Source organism: Sus scrofa, chromosome 3 (assembly GCF_000003025.6).
Source record: "Sus scrofa isolate TJ Tabasco breed Duroc chromosome 3, Sscrofa11.1, whole genome shotgun sequence".
In the NCBI taxonomy this organism is placed as follows: domain Eukaryota; kingdom Metazoa; phylum Chordata; class Mammalia; order Artiodactyla; family Suidae; genus Sus; species Sus scrofa.
The window spans coordinates 69,397,117-69,417,608 of NC_010445.4; the positions used below are offsets into that span (position 1 = coordinate 69,397,117).

The window sequence follows — 20,492 nt, forward strand, 5'->3', positions numbered from 1 at the left end:
AGTGGAATACTACTCAGAAATTAAAAAATTTAAAACAAGCTACTGACTCATGCAACAGGGATGAATCTCAAAAGCATGTGCCAAGTGAAAGAAGCCAGATACAAAAGTCAGCATGGAGTTCCCATTGTGGCTCAGCAGTTAGGGAACCTGACTAGCATCTAGGAGGACGCAGGTTCGACCCTGGCCTCACTCAGTGGGTTGAGGATCTGGTGTTACCATGAGCTGTGGTATAGGTCACAGACGCCGCTCAGATCCCGAGTTGCTGTGGCTGTGGTGTAGGCTGGGGGCTACAGCTCCATTTGTACCCCTAGCCTGGGAACTTCCATATGCTGCAGGTGCAGCCCTAAAAAGACCAAAAAAAAAAAAAAAAAAAAAAAAGTCAACACACCATAATTCTGAAAGGCAAAACTAGGGACAAAAGTGAGATCAGTGATTGCCAGGGATTAAACATGGGGGAGATGACTAACTACAAAGGGGCACAAGGAAATTTCAGGGCCGGGGGTGATGGCAGTCAAATGTGCAGTAGTTATATAATTGTATATTTGTCAAAGCTTACCAAACTGTATACCTAAAAGAGTTTATCTTGCTATATTTAAATTATATCTCAACACGCCCAACTTTTTTAAAATGAGGATATCAGAAAATAGAGACCAAAGACTTCAAATTTCACTTAACTAGGAACAGAATATTAAATTGGGCAGTAGCTAGAGGGAAAGAAAGGATGAGATATTTGTACTCAAGTTGCTGGAGATGATAAGGTCTAGACTTGACCATTGGATGAGTAAGGGTAAGAAAAGGTTGAAAGGTATAGAGGAAAAGATCTCTGCAGAATCAAAGATCCAAGAGTTACCACTGTGGCACAGAGGGTTAAAGAACCAGGGTTGCTACAGCTGTGGCACTGGTTGCAGCTGCAGCTTGGATTCGATCCCTGGCTCAGGAACTTCCTTATGCCACAGGTGTGGCCAAAAGATCTAAGGAGTTCCAAGGTGGCCCAGTAGAGTTAAGGATCCAGCATTGCCATTGCCTTGCTCAAGCAACTGCTGTGGTGCAAGTTCAATGCCTGACCCAGGAACATTTGTATGCTGTGGGTGCAGAAAAAAAAAGATCCAAGAGTTTCAGACATTGGATGATTTAGCTGAAGCTGTGCTAGAGTCTTCAATGAATAGAAAAGAGGTAACTCAGATAACACCAACAAGAATGAATGGGCAGAATAACCATAAGGAGAAAAGAGGAAAGAGAATTAGGAAACAGCGTAAGGCTCCAGCTTTTCTGAGGAACACAGACATACAGGCAAAAATGAAGAGCTACAGGATCCATCCAGGTTTACATTTTATAAAACAAGGACAAAAGGAACACATCTATTTTTGGACTATACCATAAACATGCTCTCAGAGAATATTAAACTATTTAGGGATATACCTCTGTATTCATTTTCTAAGGCTGCTGTAACAAAATTACACAAACTGGAGGTTAAAACAGCAGAAAGTAATTCTCATACAGTTCTGGAGGATAGAAGTCTGAAATCAAGGTACTGGCAGGGCCATGCTCCATCCAAAGCCCCCTGAGGATGAGCCTTCCTTACCTCTTCTACCTTCAGGTAGCCCCAGGAATTCCAGGATTATGGCAGCATAATTCCAATCTCTGCCTCTAGATCTGTCTTCACGTGGCTGATTTCTTTCTATGCATCTCTCTCTTTTAAAGACACCAGTCACTGGATTAAGGGTCCCTACGCCAGTATACTCTCGTCTTAAATAATTATACCCGCAATCACTCTACTGACAAATAAGGTCACGTTCTGAGGTATTGGGGATTTAGGACTTTAACACATCATTTTGGGGGACACAAGTCAAACCACAACAACCCCCCTTCCATGTATTGATCACAAAAGCACCATGTTTCTTCTGGTCAGGGTTCTTCCTAACCCCTTTCCTTAGCAACTATAAATCTCCTTCCTCTATATCTTGCATCTAATGGATAATAACTGCAATTTAGGGGAATCTGAAGGTACTAGAAGAAATCTGACACCTATGTTATTAATCAACCGTAAATATTTAATCATCTTGAGTAAGGGTGCATTTTTTTCTCCAACAAACATACATGAGCTTTTTTTCCTATTTGCTCATAACTTTCCCATTTCTTCTAACTTTATTATTATGTTCTAGATCAGTGGTTCCCAAAGTGTGGTCTAAAGATCCCTAGGGATCACTGACACTCTTTCACAGGCTCCCTTTTCTAACTATGTATCTATGTAAGGCCAGACTTTCTTCACACACTTCAACCAAAACAACATATTCCCAGTAGACTAAATGCAGAAGCGGATATGAGAATCCAGTTATAATAGCTAACTTTATATGTCAATTTGGCTGGGCCAAAGGGTGCCCAGATATTTGGTTAAACACTCTGGATGTATCTGTGAGGGCATATCTGGATGAGATTATCATTTGAGCCACAGACATAGTAAAGCAGACTGCTCTTCCCAATGGGGACAGGCCTCATACAATCCATTAAAAACCTGACTAGAACAAAAGGCTAAAGAAAGGGAGAATTCATTCTCTCCCCCTGATAGTGACAGTCTTCAAGCTAGGTTGTAAGTCTTCTCTAGCCTTTGGACTTAAGAGTAGAACTTACACTACTAGCTGGCCTGCTTCTTAGGCTAGAACATACATTATCAGTTTGCTCCTGGTTCTCAGGCCTTCAAATGCAGACTAGAACTGTACTCTTTACTCTCCTGGGTCTCCAGGTTACAGATCTCGGGAATTCTCTGCCTCTATAATCATATTCCTTAAAATACATGTATTTGTATACATGTATTTATGAATGTATATGTCTCCTATTGGTTGTTTTTCTGGAGAGAGCCCTGGCTAAAATACCAACTGTCTTCTATTAAGCCTTTATGAACTGGAGATTGGCACTTGCCATCTACCTCTACAAGGACTGAATCACGAGCCACTGCAGCTGCTGAAAGCAACCTCTGAAAGAGTTCAAGCTAGAGACCAGGAGTCAGGTACTCTGTCCTCTGGGAAGATGGGACAACAGGGCTTCATATAGATATTTTCAGGAGACTTTATGAACCAATTCCTACATCTCCTAGTATCTAGAAAAGCACTAAAATCCTTTATGTGGCACCTACTCCTTGTGACTAGTAGTAACCTTCACAAGACTAGCAGCAACCTTCTGTAAAATGTGTGCTTGACTGCATGTACCTCCCCTTTTCACCAAAATCACATATATATTGACATTTCCCCCTACCTTTGGAGTGGTTTTTCTGAGCTGAAATGCTGCCTCCTGGGCTCTAGTCCTCATTTTGCCCCAAACAAAACTTAACTCACAAACCCTCACATTGTGTTTTTTTTGGACACCTGACATTCAAGAGATGTACAAAAACATAAACAATGCCACTCTTTAACTAATTTTTTTTTGTTTTAGAAAATAGTCATTTTTACATTTTAAAATATACTTTTATGTTAACAGGTAATGAGTTTATTACTTTTAAATAAACGTTTTTAAATTTTTTTTAAATGTTTTAATTTTTAGTAAGCAAAATATTGATATAAATAACCCTTATAAATAAAAGCTCTTTAAAATATTTTTGAAGAATGTAAAGGAGTCCTGAGACAAAAAAAAAAAAAATGTAAACTGCTATTCTATATAATTAAGACTGCCAAAGATCTATTAGCAAAATGGAATACTAATTAACCTCTTTCCATTCTTCCTAGCTAAATCAGAATTTCTCATGCTGCTTATCAAAAGAAAGGCAATTTGCCAGTTACACAATGCATACCTGATCATCCCCAGAAGCCCACTGAGCTTTTTCTTCCAAAGAGACCACAATCATATCAGAAACCTGTGTTTCATTATTGTCTTGATATGATGGCTGTTGCCATACATGACAGGTCAATGGAATAACCTGAAAATCAAAAATAGATTTAAATAGAATAGCAACACAATCCCTATGACTAAACAATAATAAACAAAAGCTAACATTTAGATTACGTTTCTCAGATTATAAAGCACTTTCACAAATATAATAACATTGTGACTTCACAACCACTATCCAAGTTATTATCTGCACTTAAAAATAAGGAAACAGAGATTTAAGGTTACCCAGTTAAGATGCAACATATTCCAACAAGCCACAGCAGTTCCTTAATCTCTTACACTCCTAGAGGTAAAAGAAGCAAGCAAAGTTGTCTGTTTTAAAATCTTACTATTTGAGACACCTAAGAAATTAATCCTAATAATAGGAACTAAAATCATCTCATACCATGGAAAGTGGCAAAAGTCAGGTTCCTTTTGTAAAATCAAGGGATGAAGCAGGGCTCTCCCACCTGGGAAAGAAGGCAATGAAAGCTGTCACTACCACCCAAGGCTGAAGCAATGCACATGGAAAAGATCAAGATTACAGACAATCAAAAACAACCTAAGTCAAGCTACCTGCTGGTTTAGGGAATGGTTATTGAGATCTTCCCCAATATTCTGGGAGAGTAAGAACCCAAAGCTTCCAATATAAGAAAGACACAAGGGGCAAGGCAGAGACAACCACAAAAACACCAGGTAGAGAAGGATGCACTGGAAGACAAAATAACACTCCTCCTAAAAATGAGATTACAATTATACCTTCAAAAGACTTTAAAATAAGAATAACTCAGACTTTCAAAGAGTTTTTTTTAAGACACAATGTCCATTACAAAAGAAGAGGCTATTAAAAGTAAAACAGGCAGTTATTAATGTGAAAGAGCCTGAAGGAAATCCAAGGTCATAAGTTTTTTTGCTCAGAATTAAAACACTGTTACCACACTAACAAAACATTTTTTACAGAGCACTTACAACAATGAGGTTTTGATCACAGAAAGGCCAGTTTAATTTAAAATCTATTCAATAACTAAAGAGATTTCTATGGTGTCAACTCTCCCAAAAGGTTTTTCTCAAAAGGTAGAACACCATGGGGCACACCCACCTTGCTTCAATGGCATTTTTTAAGGGATAAAGAATGAAAAGCAAAGCAAATCATTCTGCAAATTCATTTTGGCAATCTGAAATCCCTAAATAAATAACAATACAGCCAATGTTTTGGCACAGTTGGTCTTCTTTGAAATCTCCAGGAAAGAAGAATGCCAAAATGAATGTTCAAAATGGCTATTCACTGAAACTAAATAATCCTGGGTGTAGAGCACAGGGTCTTGCCTTTGAAAATAGCTGATTCACAACAGCTTACAAAAAGAGTTCAATTCACTAGGATATTTCGAGAACACTAAGGATACAATATTAAGAAAACCACCACTTGGCCAACCCAACCAGTGAGAAAAAATAATACTCCCCCTCACTTTCACCAGCTAAAAGAAAACCCAAAAGTTAAAATTAAGTGTTTAAGAAAGTTTTTTATTAAAAAAAAAATTTCCCAGAACTTATTTTTATCACCTATTTGACAGTCTGTAGACTTCATTAAAGAAACTGATTTCTAATACATTCCCATATGTTTGACCAGTTTTCTCACAGTTGCCTCTGGACAGCAGTATAATCCTACTTGAAGAATTCTTAGATGAATGCTTCAAAAATTAAGCAAGTACCATCAGCAACTCTCTGATCTGAGATTAAATGTCTCTTGGTAAGCAGTTTCAGAGTCCTTCCTTGAGTCAGCTTTTAATTTTAAAATGTCCGTGATCTTTAGTGGTTTTCCCACTACATACTGTCTATCAAAGAAACATTTTAGATCTAAGGATGCGTATAGGTTGAAAGTAAAAAGAAGAAAAAGATATTTCATATAAAGAATAACCAAAAAAGTATGAGAATGGCTATATTAACCTCAGACAAAATGGACTTTTAGTCAAAAACTGGTACAAAAGACAAAGAAGGACATCATATAATGAAAAAAACAGCCAGAGTTCCTGCTGTGGCACAAAGGGTTAAGGAACTGGTGGTGTCTCTGCAGTAGCTCAGGTCACTGCTGAGGCTTGACTTCGATCATTAGCCTGGTGAACTGGGTTAAGAACCCAGTGTTGCCACAGCTGCAGTGTAGGTCACAGCTGTGGCTCAGATTCAATCCCTTGCCCAGGGAACTTTCATATTCCATTAAGAGTGGCCAAAAAAAGAAGGAAAGAAAAGAAAAAAGGCTCAATTCACCAAGAAGATATAAAAAGTGTGATTATTTATGCATCAAACCTCAGAGCTCCTAAATTAATGAGGCAGATGTTGAAATAATTAAAGGGAGAAAGTTAAGAGGCTTCAAAACCCCACTTTTGATAATTAATAGAAGAATAAGGAGAGAAATTGAACAACACTACAGACCAATCAGATCTAACAACAATTCCACCCAACAACAGCAGAACACATTTTCTCAAATACGCATGGAACATTCCTCAGGAAAGAATACATGTCTAGCCATAAAACTGGTCTGAATAATATCAAGAAGCCTGAAATCATACTACACAGCATCTTCTTCAATCACAATGGAATGAAACTAGAAATAAATAGCACAAGAAAAACTGGAAATTGCAGAACATGTGGAAACACTACACTCTTATAAAATCAAAGGGTCAAAAAAGAACTCACAAATTAGAAATTAGAAAATTAGGAAATTAACAACCCAACAGCAAAAAAAGCCAATCAATCAATGGAAAAATAGGCAAAAGACCTGAATAGACATTTCTCCAAAGAAGATATACAGATGGCCAGCAAACACATGAAAAAATGCTCAACATCACTGATTATAAGAGAAATGCAAATCAAAACTACCATGAGATACCACCTCACACCAGTCAGAATGGCCATCATTAATAAGTCCACAAATAACAAGTGCTGGAGGGGTTGTGGAGAAAAGGGAACCCTCCTGCACTGTTGGTGGGAATGTAAACTGGTACAGCCACTATGGAGAACAGTTTGGAGATACCTTAGAAATCTATACATAGAACTTCCATATAACCCTGCAATCCCACTCTTGGGCATCCATCCGGACAAAGCTCTACTTAAAAGAGACACATGCACCCACTCGCATGTTTACTGCAGCACTATTCACAATAGTCAGGACATGGAAACAACCCAAATGTCCATCGACAGAGGATTGGATTCGGAAGATGTGGTATATATACACAATGGAATACTACTCAGCCGTAAAAAAGAATGACATAATGCCATTTGCAGCAACATGGATGGAACTAGAGAATCTCATACTGAGTGAAATGAGCCAGAAAGACAAAGACAAATACCATATGATATCACTTATAACTGGAATCTAATATCCAGCACAAATGAACATCTCCTCAGAAAAGAAAATCATGGACTTGGAGAAGAGACTTGTGGTTGCCTGATGGGAGGGGGAGGGAATGGGAGGGATGGGGAGCTTGGGCTTATCAGACACAACTTAGAATAGATTTACAAGGAGATCCTGCTGAGTAGCATTGAGAACTCTGTCTAGATACTCATGTTGCAAAAAACAAAGGGTGGGGGGAAAAATGTAATTGTAATGTATACATGTAAGGATAACTTGATCCCCTTGCTGTACAGTGGGAAAATAAAAAATAAATAAATAAATAAATAAATAAAAAAGAAAATTAGGAAATTAGAAAATAGCCTGACACAAATGAAAATGAAACACAAAATACCAAAAACTTATGGATGCAGTAAGTGAATAGCTATAAATGCATATATTAAAAAATGGTAAAATCTCAAGGCAACAATCTAACCTGTACCTCAAGAAACTAAAAGAACTAAACCGAGGATAAAAAGAAGGAATTAATAAACATTAGAGCACAGATAAATGAAAGTCAACAGGAAAAAATAAATAAATGAAAACTAAAGGTGCAGATTTTTTTAAGATCAACAAAACTGACAACCCCTTAGGCAGACTGACTAAAAACAAAAGACGCAAATAATAAAATCAGAAATGAAAGAGGGGATATTACAACCAATGTCACAGAAATAAGAATTATAAGAGAATAACATGAACAACTGTATACCAACAAATTGGATAGCTAAGAATACATATATAAATCCACAGAAAAGACACCACCTACCAAGACTGGATCATGAAGAAACAAAAAATCTGAACAAATGTATAACTAGCAAGGGAATTGAATCGGTAATCAAAAATCTGCCAAAATAGAAAAGCCAAGGACCAAATGGCTTCATTGAAGAATACTACCACACATTTAAAGGATTAACACCAGGAGTTCCCGTTGTGGCACAGTGGAAATGAATCTGACTAGGAACCATGAGATTGCAGGTTCAATCCCCGGCCTCACTCAGTGAGTTAAGGATCCAGCATTACTGTGAGCTGTGGTGTAGGTCACAGACATGGCTCAGATCTGGCATTGCTGTGGCTGTGGTGTAGGCCAGCAGCAACAGCGCCGATTCAACCCCTAGCCTGGGAACCTCCATATGCCGCAAGTGCGGCCCTCAAGAGACAAAAAAGACAAAAAGACAAAAAAAACAAAAACAAAAAAAAGAATTAACACCAATATTCCTGATATTTAAAAAAAAAAAAAAAAACTGAAAAGGATCTAAAAGTTCTAAATCTATAACCAAGAATACTCTACCCAGCAAGGTTCTCATTCAGATTCAATGGAGAAATTAGACGCTTTACAGACAAGCAAAAGCTAAGAGATTTTAGCACCACCAAACCAGCTTTACAAAAAATGCTAAAGGAAATTCTCTAGGAGGAAAAGGCCACAACCTTTTACAAATGAGGAACAACAAAATTACAAACAGGAAAGCTCATCTTACTGGCAAACATAGTAAAGGTAGGAAATCATCCACACACAAATATGACATCAAAACCAACAACTGGAGTTCCCGTCGTGGCGCAGTGGTTAACGAATCCGACTAGGAACCATGAGGTTGTGGGCTCAATCCCTAGCCTTGCTCAGTGGGTTAACAATCCGGCGTTGCCGTGAGCTGTGGTGTAGGTTGCAGATTCGGCTCGGATCCCGCGTTGCTGTGGCTCTGGCGTAGGCCGGTGGCTACAGCTCCGATTCAACCCCTAGCCTGGGAACCTCCATATGCCGAGGGAGCGGCCCAAGAAATAGCAACAACAACAACAAAAAAGACAAAAGACAAAAAAAAAAAAAACAAAAAAAAAAAACCAACAACTGTGTGAGGAAAGTACAAATGCAAGACATTGGAAAGGCATTTGAAATTAAGAGACAAGCAACTTAAAACAATCACATATATGTAGACAGCTATATCAAGACCTCTTGGTAACCACAAACCAAAAATCTACAAAAGATTCACACAAAAGAAAAAGCAATCCAAACACAACACTAAAGCTAGTGATCAAACCACAAGAGAACAAAAGAGGAAAGGGGCAAATAAAAGAACAACAAAAACAAATCCGAAATAACTAACAAAATGGCAATAATAATACACATATCAATAACTACCTTAAGTGTAAATGGATTAAATTTCCCAACCAAAAGACAAGGACTGGCTGAATAGATGCAAGAAGAAAAGACATGTACATATGCTATCTACAAGAGACCCATTTCAGATCTAGGACACATACAAACTGAAAGTAAAAAGATATAAAAAGGTAGTCCATACAAATGGAAATCAAAACAAAGCTGGAGCAGCAAAACTCTTATCAGACAAAATAGACTTTAAAATAAAGTTGGTTAAAAGATACAAAGTAGGACATTACATGATGATCAAAGGATCAATCCAAGAAGACAATGTAACAATTATAAATGTATATGCACACAACACAGAAGCACCTCAATATATAAGGCAACTGCTAAAAGCTATAAGAGGTGAAAGTGACAATAATACAATAATAGTGGGGGACTTTAACACCTGACTTACAGCAATGGATATATCATCCAAACAGAGAATTGGTAAGTAACACAAGCCTTAAATGAAGCCTTAGACCAGATAAACGTAATTGCTATTTATAGAACACTGCATTTGAAAGCAGTGTAATACATATTCTTCTCAAGCACACATGGAACATTCTCCAAGATAGATCACATACTGAACCACAAATCAAACTTCAGTACATTTAAGAAAAGTGAAATCATATCAAGCATCTTTTCCAACCACAATGCTGTAAAACTAGAAATCAACTACCAGGGGAAAAAAAAATTACAAATAAAGAAAAAAAAAAGAAAGAAAGAAAGAAGAGGGAAAATATCTTAACTTGCTCTATCAAGTCAGCATTACCCTCATATGAGATCTCCAAATAAAGACACTACAAGGAGGGAGTTCCCATCGTGGCGCAGTGGTTAACGAATCCGACTAGGAACCATGAGGTTGTGGGTTCGGTCCCTGCCCTTGCTCAGTGGGTTAATGATCTGGTGTTGCCGTGAGCTGTGGTGTAGGTTGCAGACACGGCTCGGATCCCACGTTGCTGTGGCTCTGGCGTAGGCCAGTAGCTACAGCTCCGATTAGACCCCTAGCCTGGGAACCTCCATATGCCGCGGGCCCAAGAAATAGCAAAAAGACAAAAAAAAAAAAAAAAAAAAAAGACACTACAAGGAAAAAAAAAACAAAACTACAAACTACAGATCAACATCCCTGATGAAGAGTGACATAATAATCCTCTACGAAATACTTGCATACATAATTCACAACACAGCAAAAGAAATACTCACCATGATCAAGTGGGATTTAACCCTGGAATACAAGGATGGTTCAACACACAAAAATCAATCAACATTACTACTCCACAATAGCAGAATGAAGACAAGACCACATGATCATCTTGACTGATAATAGAAAAAGCATTTGACAACGTTCTACACACTTTTATGATAAAAGCATTGAACAAATTAGGAACAGAAAGAAACTAATCTATATAATAAAAGCCATTTAAGAGAGCTGACAACTAACTCACATCACAATGGTGAAAATCTGAAAGCTTTTCCTCTAAGACCATGAACAAGGCAAGAATGTTCATTCTTGCCACTTCTATTCAATACAGTACTGGAAATCCTGGCCAGAGCAATCAGGCAAGAAAAATAAATAAAAGACATCTAATTAAGAGGAAGGAAGAAGAAAAATTATCTCTGTTCACAGATGACACACTGTTAGAGGTAGAAAACCCTAAATATTCTGCATATATATGAGGTGTGTTAGAACACATAAATGAATTCAACCAAGTTACAGGATACAAAATCAACAGATAAATATCACTGAAATTTCTATATACAAACACCGAACAATCTGAAAACTGCAAAATAATTCCATTTACTCTAACATCAAAGAGAGTAAAATACATAGAAATTAACTAAACCAAGGAAGTAAAAGACCTGTATGATGAAAACTCTTATACAATGAAACCTATACAATGAAATATTGCTGAAAGAAATTAAAGAAGACATTTGTTTATGGAAATACATCCCATGTTCATGCGTGAGAAGGCAATATTTTTACGATGTCAATACTGCCCAAAGCAGCCTACAGAGTCAATGCAATCCCTATCAAAATCCCCACGACATGTTTTTGCAGAAATAGAAAGAAAAACTCATCCTAAAATTCATTATGAAATCTCAAGGGATCCCAAATAGCCAAGACAATTTGGAAAAAAAAAGTCAGAGGACTCACACTACTTTACTTTTAAACATATTAAAAAGCTACAATAGGAGTTCCATGGTGTCTCAGCAGGTTAAGGATCAAGCATTGTCACTGTTATGACTCGGGTCACTGCTCTGGTACAGGTTCGATCCCTAGCCCAGGGACTTCTGCATGCCACAGGAGTGGCCAAAAGAAAAAAAAATTTTGAAGCTACAGTAATCGTAACAATGTGGTACTAGCATAAAGACAAACAGACCAATGAAATAGAAAACTCAGAAATAAACCCTCACATATACAGTTAAGTGATTTTCACCATGGGTGTTAAGACCATTCAATAGGAAAAGGATAGTCTTTCCAGTAAATGGTGCTGAAAAAACTGGTTATCCACATTTACAAGAATGAAGTTACACTCTTACCTAACATCATATACAAAAGTTAACTCTAAAAGGATTGAAGACATAAAAATATAAAATCTTAGAAGAAAACATAGAGCAAAAGTTCCATAAGAGTAGATTTGGCAATGATTTCCTGGATACCAAAGGCACAAGCAACAAAAAAAGACAAACCAAACTTCATGAAAATTTTAAAATTCTGTATATCAAAAGACACCACCAACGGAGTAAAGAGGCAATCCAAAGAATGGGTGAAAAATATTTGCTATTCATATATCTTATAAGGGATTAATATTCAGAATATGTAAAGAACTGCTAAAACTCAAAAACCAAAACCAAAACAAACAAACAAAAATACTCAATTAACCAATTAACAAATGGACAAAGATCTTCAGAGACATTTCTCTAAACATACACAAAGGAAAAGATGTTCATCACTAATCATTAGAGATGTGCAAATTAAAAGTACAATGAGGAGTTCCCATTGTGGCCCAGCGGAAGTGAATCCGACTAGGAACCATGAGGTTGTGGATTCGATCCCTGTCCTTGCTCAGTGGGTTAAGGATCCGGTGTTGCCATGAGCTGTGGTGTAGGTTACAGATGAGGCTTGGATCCCACATTGCTGTGGCAGCAACAGCTCTGATTAGACTCCTAGCCTGGGAACCTCCATATGCCACAGGTGCGGCCCTAAAAAGACAACAGAGAAAAAAATACATATATATGGAAAACAATGTTCCGAAGAAAATTAAAAATAGAACTACCACATGATCCCATTTCTAGGTATACATATCCAAAGAACTGAAGGCAAGGTCACAAAGAGATATTTGCAAATCTATGTTCACAGCAGCACTCTTCACAACAGCCAATAGGTAGAAGCAACCCAAGTGTCTTATCAACTGACAAAGGGATTTTAAAAAATGTGTTCATACATACAATGGAATATAATTTAGCCTTTAAAAAGGAAGGTAATCTGGTCACATGCTATGACATGGATGAACCTTGAGGACATTAAGCTAAGTCAAATAAACCAGTCACAAAAGACTAATACTGTATGATTCCACTTAAATGAGGTATCCAGAGTAATCAAATTCATAGACACACAAAGTAGAAGGGTGGTTGCTAGGGGCTAGGGTGAGGGGGAACAGAGAAATGTTGTTTAATAGGTACAGAGCTTCAGTTTTACAAGATGAAAAGAGTTCTGGACCTTGGTTACAAAACAGTATAAATGTATTTAACATTACTGAACTGTACACTTTAAAATGGTTAAGATGGCAAATGTTACGTGTATTCTACAACAACTAAATATTTTTTTTAAACTTCAATTCCCTGAGAAACAAAAACAGAAAATTTGATAACAAACCTGCTTGACAAGATATATTAAGGGAAGTCCTACAGGATGAAAGCAAGTGACACTAAAGAGTAATTCAAATTTATGCAAAATAACAAAGAGAGCCAATCATGGCAAATGATAATTGCGTATTTCTTCTAATTTCTTTCCCTTAATAATTTAAAAAGCAGGAGTTCCCGTCGTGGCGCAGTGGTTAACGGATCCGACTAGGAACCATGAGGTTGAGGGTTCGATCCCTGGCCTTGCTCAGTGGGTTAAGGATCCGGTGTTGCCGTGAGCTGTGGTGTAGGTTGCAGACGCGGCTCGGATCCAGCGTTGCTGTGGCTGTGGCGTAGGCCGGAGACTACAGCTCCGATTGGACCCCTAGCCTGGGAACCTCCATATGCCGAGGGAGCGGCCCAAGAAATAGCAAAAAGACCAAAAAAAAAAAAAAAAAAAAAAAAAAAATTTAAAAAGCAATTGTGAAACAATATAATATTTAAATAGTTGTAGTGTTGGGAATACAAACATATAGAAACACATTTGACAATTATAGCACAAAGGAGGTCAATAGGAACAGATCTGTACTGAAGTAATGAAATGCCACCAGACGATAACTCAAAAGAAGGGAAGAAATGAGTACGAAAAAGGGGACAAAAGCAAGTTAATAAAACAAACTCTACAAATACGCACTTGTTATTCTCCCTTCTCTCAGATTCTTCGAGAAACTTATATAAAGTATTAACAATAACATTATGTGGTATATAACATATACAGACATATGAATAACAGTAATGTAAAAAGGGGGTTAAGGAGGATTCAGAGACAAGATGGCAGAGGAAGAGGACTTGAGCTCACCTCATCTTATGAAAACACCAAAATTACAACTAACTGCTGAATAACCACCAAAAAAATAGATGAGAAGCTACCAAAAAAGATATCCTACTTCTAAAAACAAAGAAGCCACATCAAGATGGTAGGAGGGGTGCTTTCATGATATAAGCAAACCCATACAGGCCAGGTGGGCAACCCACACACTGGAAAATAACTATATCACAGAGCCTCTCCCATAAGAGAGGGAGTTCCAAACATGACATCAGGTTCCCTAGCCTGGTATTGGGTGGCGGAGCCCCCAGGGCAGCTGGTGTTAAAGGCCAGCAGGGCTTGAGCTCAGGAGCTTCACAGGACAGAGGGAAACAAAAGACTCCACTCTTGGAGGGCACAAACAGGGTTTCATGTGCACTGAGTCTGATGGCAAAGAAGGGACTCTGAGTCTGGCTCAGACCCAGGTGCAAGTCTTGGAGGGCCTCCTGGGAAAGGAGAGGTCAGCTGTGGCTCACCGTGGGGACAGAACATAGGAAGCAGAAGTCCCAGGGAATAATTGTCTACATGAGTGCCCCTGGAGGCCATCACTCTGGAAAAAGCAGGCCCTACCCATCAGGGCTGGGGAGCCCCAGGCCAAACAAAACACAGGGTGAGAACATAGCCCCACCCATCAGCAAACAGGCTGCCTAAAGTCCTGCCAGGCACATAGCCACCAATAGTTACACTCCAGAAAGTGGGCATAAAGGGAACCTACCTCAGCATAATAAAGGCCATTATGACAAACCTACAGCTAACATCGTTATCAGCAGTGAAAAGCTGAAAGAATTTCCACTAAGATCAGGAACATGACAAAGATGACCACTCTCACCACTTTTATTCAACAATATTTTGCTTTTTTTGGGGGGGCAGCACCCATGGCACATGGAGGTTCCCAGGCTAGGGGCTGAAATCAAGCTGCAGCTACCGGCCTATGCCACAGCCACAGCAACAGCAATGCAGGATCTGAGCTGTGTCTGCAACCTATGTCATAGCTTACAGCCATAGCTTATAGCAACGACAGATCCTTAACCCACTAAGCAAGGCCAAGGATCAAACCTGTGTCCTCATGGATGCTAGTCAGATTCGTTAACCACTGCGCCATGATGGGAACTCCTATTCAACACCATTTTGGAAGTCCTAGCCATGGTAAACAGAGAAGAAAAAGAAACAAAAGGAATCCAAATTGGAAAAAAAAGTAAAACTATCACTATTTGTAGCTGACACACTCACTATACATAGAAAATTCTAAAAATGCTACCAGAAAACTGTTACAGCTCATCAATGAATTTAGTAAAGTTACAGGACACAAAATTAATACAAAGAAATCTACTGCATCTCTATATACTAACAAGGAAAGATCAGAAAGGGACATTAGGGAAACAATCCCATTCACCATCTCATCAAAAAGAATAAAATATTTAGGAATAAACCTACCTAAAGAGACAAAAGACCTGTACTCTGAAAATTCTAAGATGCTGCTGAAAGAAACCAAAGATGACACAAACAGATGGAAAGATATCCTATACTCTTGTGTTGCAAGAATCAATATTGTCAAAATGACTATATTGCCCAAAGCATCTACAGATTCAACACAATCCTTATCAAATTATCAATGGCATTTTTTACAGACCTAGAACAAAAAATTTTAAATGGAGCTAGCAGAATCATGTTCCCTGACATTAGACTATAAAGCTACAATTAAAACAATATGGTACTGGCACAAGAATAGAAATAGAGATCAAAGGAACAGGATAGAAAACCCAGAAATAAACCCACACACCTATGGTCAACTAATCTATGACAAAGGAGCTAAGAATATACAATGGAGAAAAGACCGTTTCTTCAATAAGTGGTGCTGGGAAAACTGGACAGCTACATGTAAAAGAATGAAATTAGAACACTCTTAATGCCATACACAAAAATAAAATCAAATGGATTAAAGACCTAAATAAAAGACTGGATACTCTAAAACTCTTAGAGGAAAACAGGCCAAACATTCTATGACATAAACTGCAGTAGTACCTTCTCAGATCCACCTCCCAGAGTAATGAAAAATAAAAACAGGAGTTCTCGTCGTGGCTCAGCAGTAACGAACCCAACTAGGATCCCATGAGGATGCAGGTTCGATTCCTGGCCTCGCTCAGTGGGTCAGTGATAGGGCACTGCCGTGAAGTGTGGTGTAAGTCTCAGACACGGCTCGGATCCCCTGTTGCTGTGGCTATGGGGTAGGCCAGCAGCTGCAGCTCTGATTTAACCCCTAGCCTGGGAACTTCCATATGCCACAAGTGCAGCCCTACAAAGCAAAAAAAAAAAAAAAAAAAAATTACTTTATCATCTTAAAACTATCTTTAATATAGCAGTCATCTGGAATTCCCTTGTGGCACAGCAGGTTAAGGATCTAGCACTGTCACTGCAGTGGCTCAGGTTGCTGATGTGGTATAGGTTCAATCCCTGGTCCAGGAACTTCCCTGTACCTTGAGTAAGGTCCCTCAAAAATAAATAAATAAATAAATATATAAATAAAAGTTAAAAAAAAAAAAGACCCACAGTCATCCATCTACACCTTCATATACCCTCCAAGATAAACAGGAGATTATCTGACTTCTTTCAAAAATAAAAACAAAACACTTCTAGGGATAAAACACTCTGAGCTCTAAAAGGCAATATTTTCTATTACACATAGATAGATCACTTAAACAGGATAATGATTTTTTTCACATTGGCTGTAAATAAGAGGTAAAGTGGTTTAATAAAATATTTTTCTAGGAGTCATGGCTTGTTGGTAACGAACCTGACAAATATCCATGAGGACACAGTTCAATCTCTGGCCCCACTCAGTGGGTTAAGAATCTGGCATTGCTGTGAGCTGTGGTGTAGGTCACAAACACAGCTCAGATCCCGCGTTGCTGTGGCTATGGTGTAGGCTGGCTCCAATTCGACCCCTAGAGCCTAGGAATGTCCACATGCCACAAGTATAGCGCTAAAAAAACAAACAAAAAAAATTCTTGTAGGAATATTAAATTGAAATATATATATGTATCTATATACCTAGGTATATAGATACATATATTCAGTCCTTTTAGGGCCACACCCATGGCATATGGATGTTGACAGGTTAGGGGTCAAATCAGATGTAGCCACAGGCCTACACCACAGCCACAGCAATGCAGGATCCTTAACCCACCAAGCGAGGCCAGGGATCAAACCTGCATCCTCATTGATGCTAGTCAGACTTATTTCTGCTGAGCCACAATGGGAACTCCTTAAATTTAAATATGAATAGTTATTCAAACAGAACAAAATTAAAGTTAGGAGACCTCATCCACAAGTGTGGCTTTAATTATGGTCTGTATGTAGATAACTTACAGCTCAAAATGTCCAGCCCAGACCCCTTCTCTGATCTACAAAACCAAATCCATAATCTTAACACCCATCCCAACCACCCCATCACCCCACCCCATGGACACCACCCCTACCATAAACCGAGTCAACATTTCAGTATTTCACAAAACCATTTAGCCAACAACTTAAAAACTGGACACCTTCTTGCCCTCATGTTCCACATCTAATTTGCATTAAAATGTAATAAGAATGTAAAATTAGTGTATCAGTGTAATTATTCTAGCCTTAAGTATCTCTTAAATCAGTCTACTTTCTTCTACATCCACCAAAACTTCCCTCTTCCAAAATATCATCATCATTTGTCTAGCAATACTGCAATGGCCTCCTAATTAGCCATCCCTGACTTACTACTGCTGCTCCCCACCCCAACCTACTGTCAAAGCTGTTCTCTACTCTGCTACAAAGTGATCTTTCTGAAATTCAAATCTTATCATATACCCTTTTATTTTCAATGACTTCCCAGAATAAAGGTTCCAAATCTCCGGCATAGCATACAAAGTCTTCAAGTCTGTGCTCAACCCATATTGGTTTTTGGTGCCTTGAAAATGCCATGCTCTCTCTAACCATCAGTACCTTTCCGTGTGCCTTTCCCTCAGCTAGAAAGATCTTTCCTTTTCCTTTGCCCAGGTAATCGTAACATGCCTTCAGCTCTCAGCTGTCATAAATACCTCAGGGAAGCTTTCCCCAGCTTCACTGACAAGGTCAGATTCCCTTAAAGAATGTTTTCAAAGCACATTAGCACAATATGTTTTACTTTTATTTATGTGACCAGCTCGTTTTTGTCTCTCTCCCTCTCTAGACTGTGTACACTATAAAAAAGTAGAGAGACACACACACAAAGCATCTAGCATAATGTGTGGCCCATGATGAATACTCAATAATACATGCTCAATGAATTGACTACCAAATAGAATATTTATGAAGCCAAACAACAACTATTACTCTTTAACGATCAACAGTCTACAGCATCAACATCTGGCAGAACTTTCTGTAATGGTAAAATTTTTTCGACATCTGCACTGTCCAATCAACATAGCCACTAGTCAGGGGTGGCTACTGAACATGTGAAAAAGTGGTTTAGTACAAGGGGCACTGAATTTTTAACTTTACTTAATTTTAACAAATTAAGATGTAAAGAGTCACACTTTGCTATGACTACTGTATGGAACAGCACAGGTCTATCTATAGTCTTTTCAATTGTTGTTAACCTTGTTTTGCTCTGCGCAGCTGACAACCTGTCTAAGGAGCAGGCCTAGGCAATAAACCCTAGGCTTCCGTTTGGTCCCCACAATGTACCTTTCACAGAATAGAAACTTAATAAATGTCTGATGACTGGATATCCAAATTCTATAATGAACCTTTTTTTTTTCCTTCTCCCTGAAAAGGAATCAATTTAATGCAGTTGTTTTCAAAATGATCTTTGGGAGTCAACCAAAAAATCAGCTCTTTCTAGTTGTCCAGATTGTTGGGAGCTGCAGCATAAGCCTCAAGCATTTCTAAGCCCCTCCTACCACCTGGGGACCCCTTTGCTGCTACAAATAAGGGGCCAGAGAAGCACAATGGGTGAGGAACCTCTAGAGACTAACAACTCCTGTGGTGTACATAATCCGCACTACTCCCTCAAGGGAAGTCCCGCCCTTCAAGCAAACTAATCTCCTAACTGCCCCACAAGATAGTCCCTGGGCAACCACTCTCACCGCGCCTACACCGCCCTTCTCCTTTCCTTCAGGGTGCGAAAAGCCCGCCTCCTCCCAAAAACGTTTCTTAACCACGCACACTGGGAATACGGCGCCTCTGAACATCTGGTGTAATTCAAAAGGCTCGGGGACCCACTGAGGGAGAAAAAACAGAGAGATCTTTACCAGAAAGAAAAGGAGACTTGGAGTAATTGACCAGCACCTGGACAAGAGTCGAGGCCCAGGAGGGGACAAGGCCCCTATAATCCTTTAAAAGCACGCGTACTTTGTGTCAGGCACCGTGACAGGCAGCGAGCAGGAGGCAGCCGGCAGGGAGAGCAAGCAGAGCGCGCAGGGACCACCCATCACCCTGCCCACGGCGACTCACACCTCTCCCCGGCCCGGCTCACGGGCCCGGCTCACCTTCGGACTGGTCAGCTCGCCCTCCGAGTAGCGGTACCTCGGCAGTGGCGGCAGAGGCAAAGCCCCGCTGGGATGCGCCTGCAGCCAGGCCTTGGCCTCCTCGTCGTCCTCGTCGTCCGTACTTTCCCGACGCTGACTCTCGTAGTTCAAGTCCGCGTCCAGGTCCCGCCCCTCCTCTTCTTCCATCTCCTCCACCATCACCACCTCGTCCTCATCCAAGTTCTCCGCCTCCTCCGCCTCCTCCTCCTCCTCAAGCTCCCCGGGCCACGGCAGGTCCTCGGGCTCCATGTTGGCGGCTCGCTCTAGGAGGCAGTGGAGGAGGAGGAGAGGGGGGGAGGGAGGGAAGGGAGGGGAAAAGAGCCGACTGGCGGTTGCGCCCGCGCGCAGGCGCAAAGACCGCCGCCCCCTTGCGCCCGGCGCCGCGTCGCGCGGACGGGGCGGGGCAGGGAGTGAGCGCGCGCGTTGCTAAGGACGCCCCGCGGGGTTGGGCGGGAAGGCTAAAGGTGGTGGGCTGGGGCTGGCGACGCCTTGCCGCCGTCACCCGCTGGGCTCTAGCTCACAGCACTGTAAGCTCACAATAAACCCGGACAGAGCTCCTGTCAGGAGAGGGTAGAATTTCGTCCTTGGCAGGGCCAGGCCAAAACAATTTTACCGCTGCACCGAGAGGAGATCATACCTTCAGACAAACCTAAGATCAAACTTGCAAATTATAATTTTTGATTTTTAAAGATTGAGTGCCTGATATACGACAGGCTGTATCATGGGCACTTGACCCTAAGGTGGAAAAGTGTCACAGGCAGTACAGGAGTTGAATAAGAACTGGTCTCTGGTGTCAGAAAGATGGGAGTTTGAATCCTAACTTGGCCACTTACCAATGGGATTAAGCCTCTATGAAATGAGGGTAAC

The 20,492-nt window shown here is 39.8% G+C and overlaps 1 protein-coding gene across 6 annotated transcripts in view; it reads right to left on the reverse strand.

Moving 5' to 3' along the window:
* ALMS1 (ALMS1, centrosome and basal body associated protein) overlaps window positions 1-19,927 on the reverse strand; it is a 163,302-nt gene extending 143,375 nt beyond the window's left edge. For 3 of the 6 annotated variants that reach the window (XR_002342571.1, XM_021087373.1, XM_005662464.3), the window contains exons 1-2: window positions 19,587-19,927; window positions 3,782-3,907 (exon numbers count right to left, since the gene is read on the reverse strand). Coding sequence is in view for 5 of the 6 variants with exons in the window: in XM_021087373.1 (XP_020943032.1) it covers window positions 3,782-3,907; window positions 19,587-19,874 (414 nt within the window). In the remaining variant the exon portion in view is untranslated. The remainder of the gene's footprint in view (window positions 1-3,781; window positions 3,908-19,586) is intronic. The other 3 variants (XM_005662465.3, XM_013996028.2, XM_021087374.1) reach the window with 3 other exon arrangements.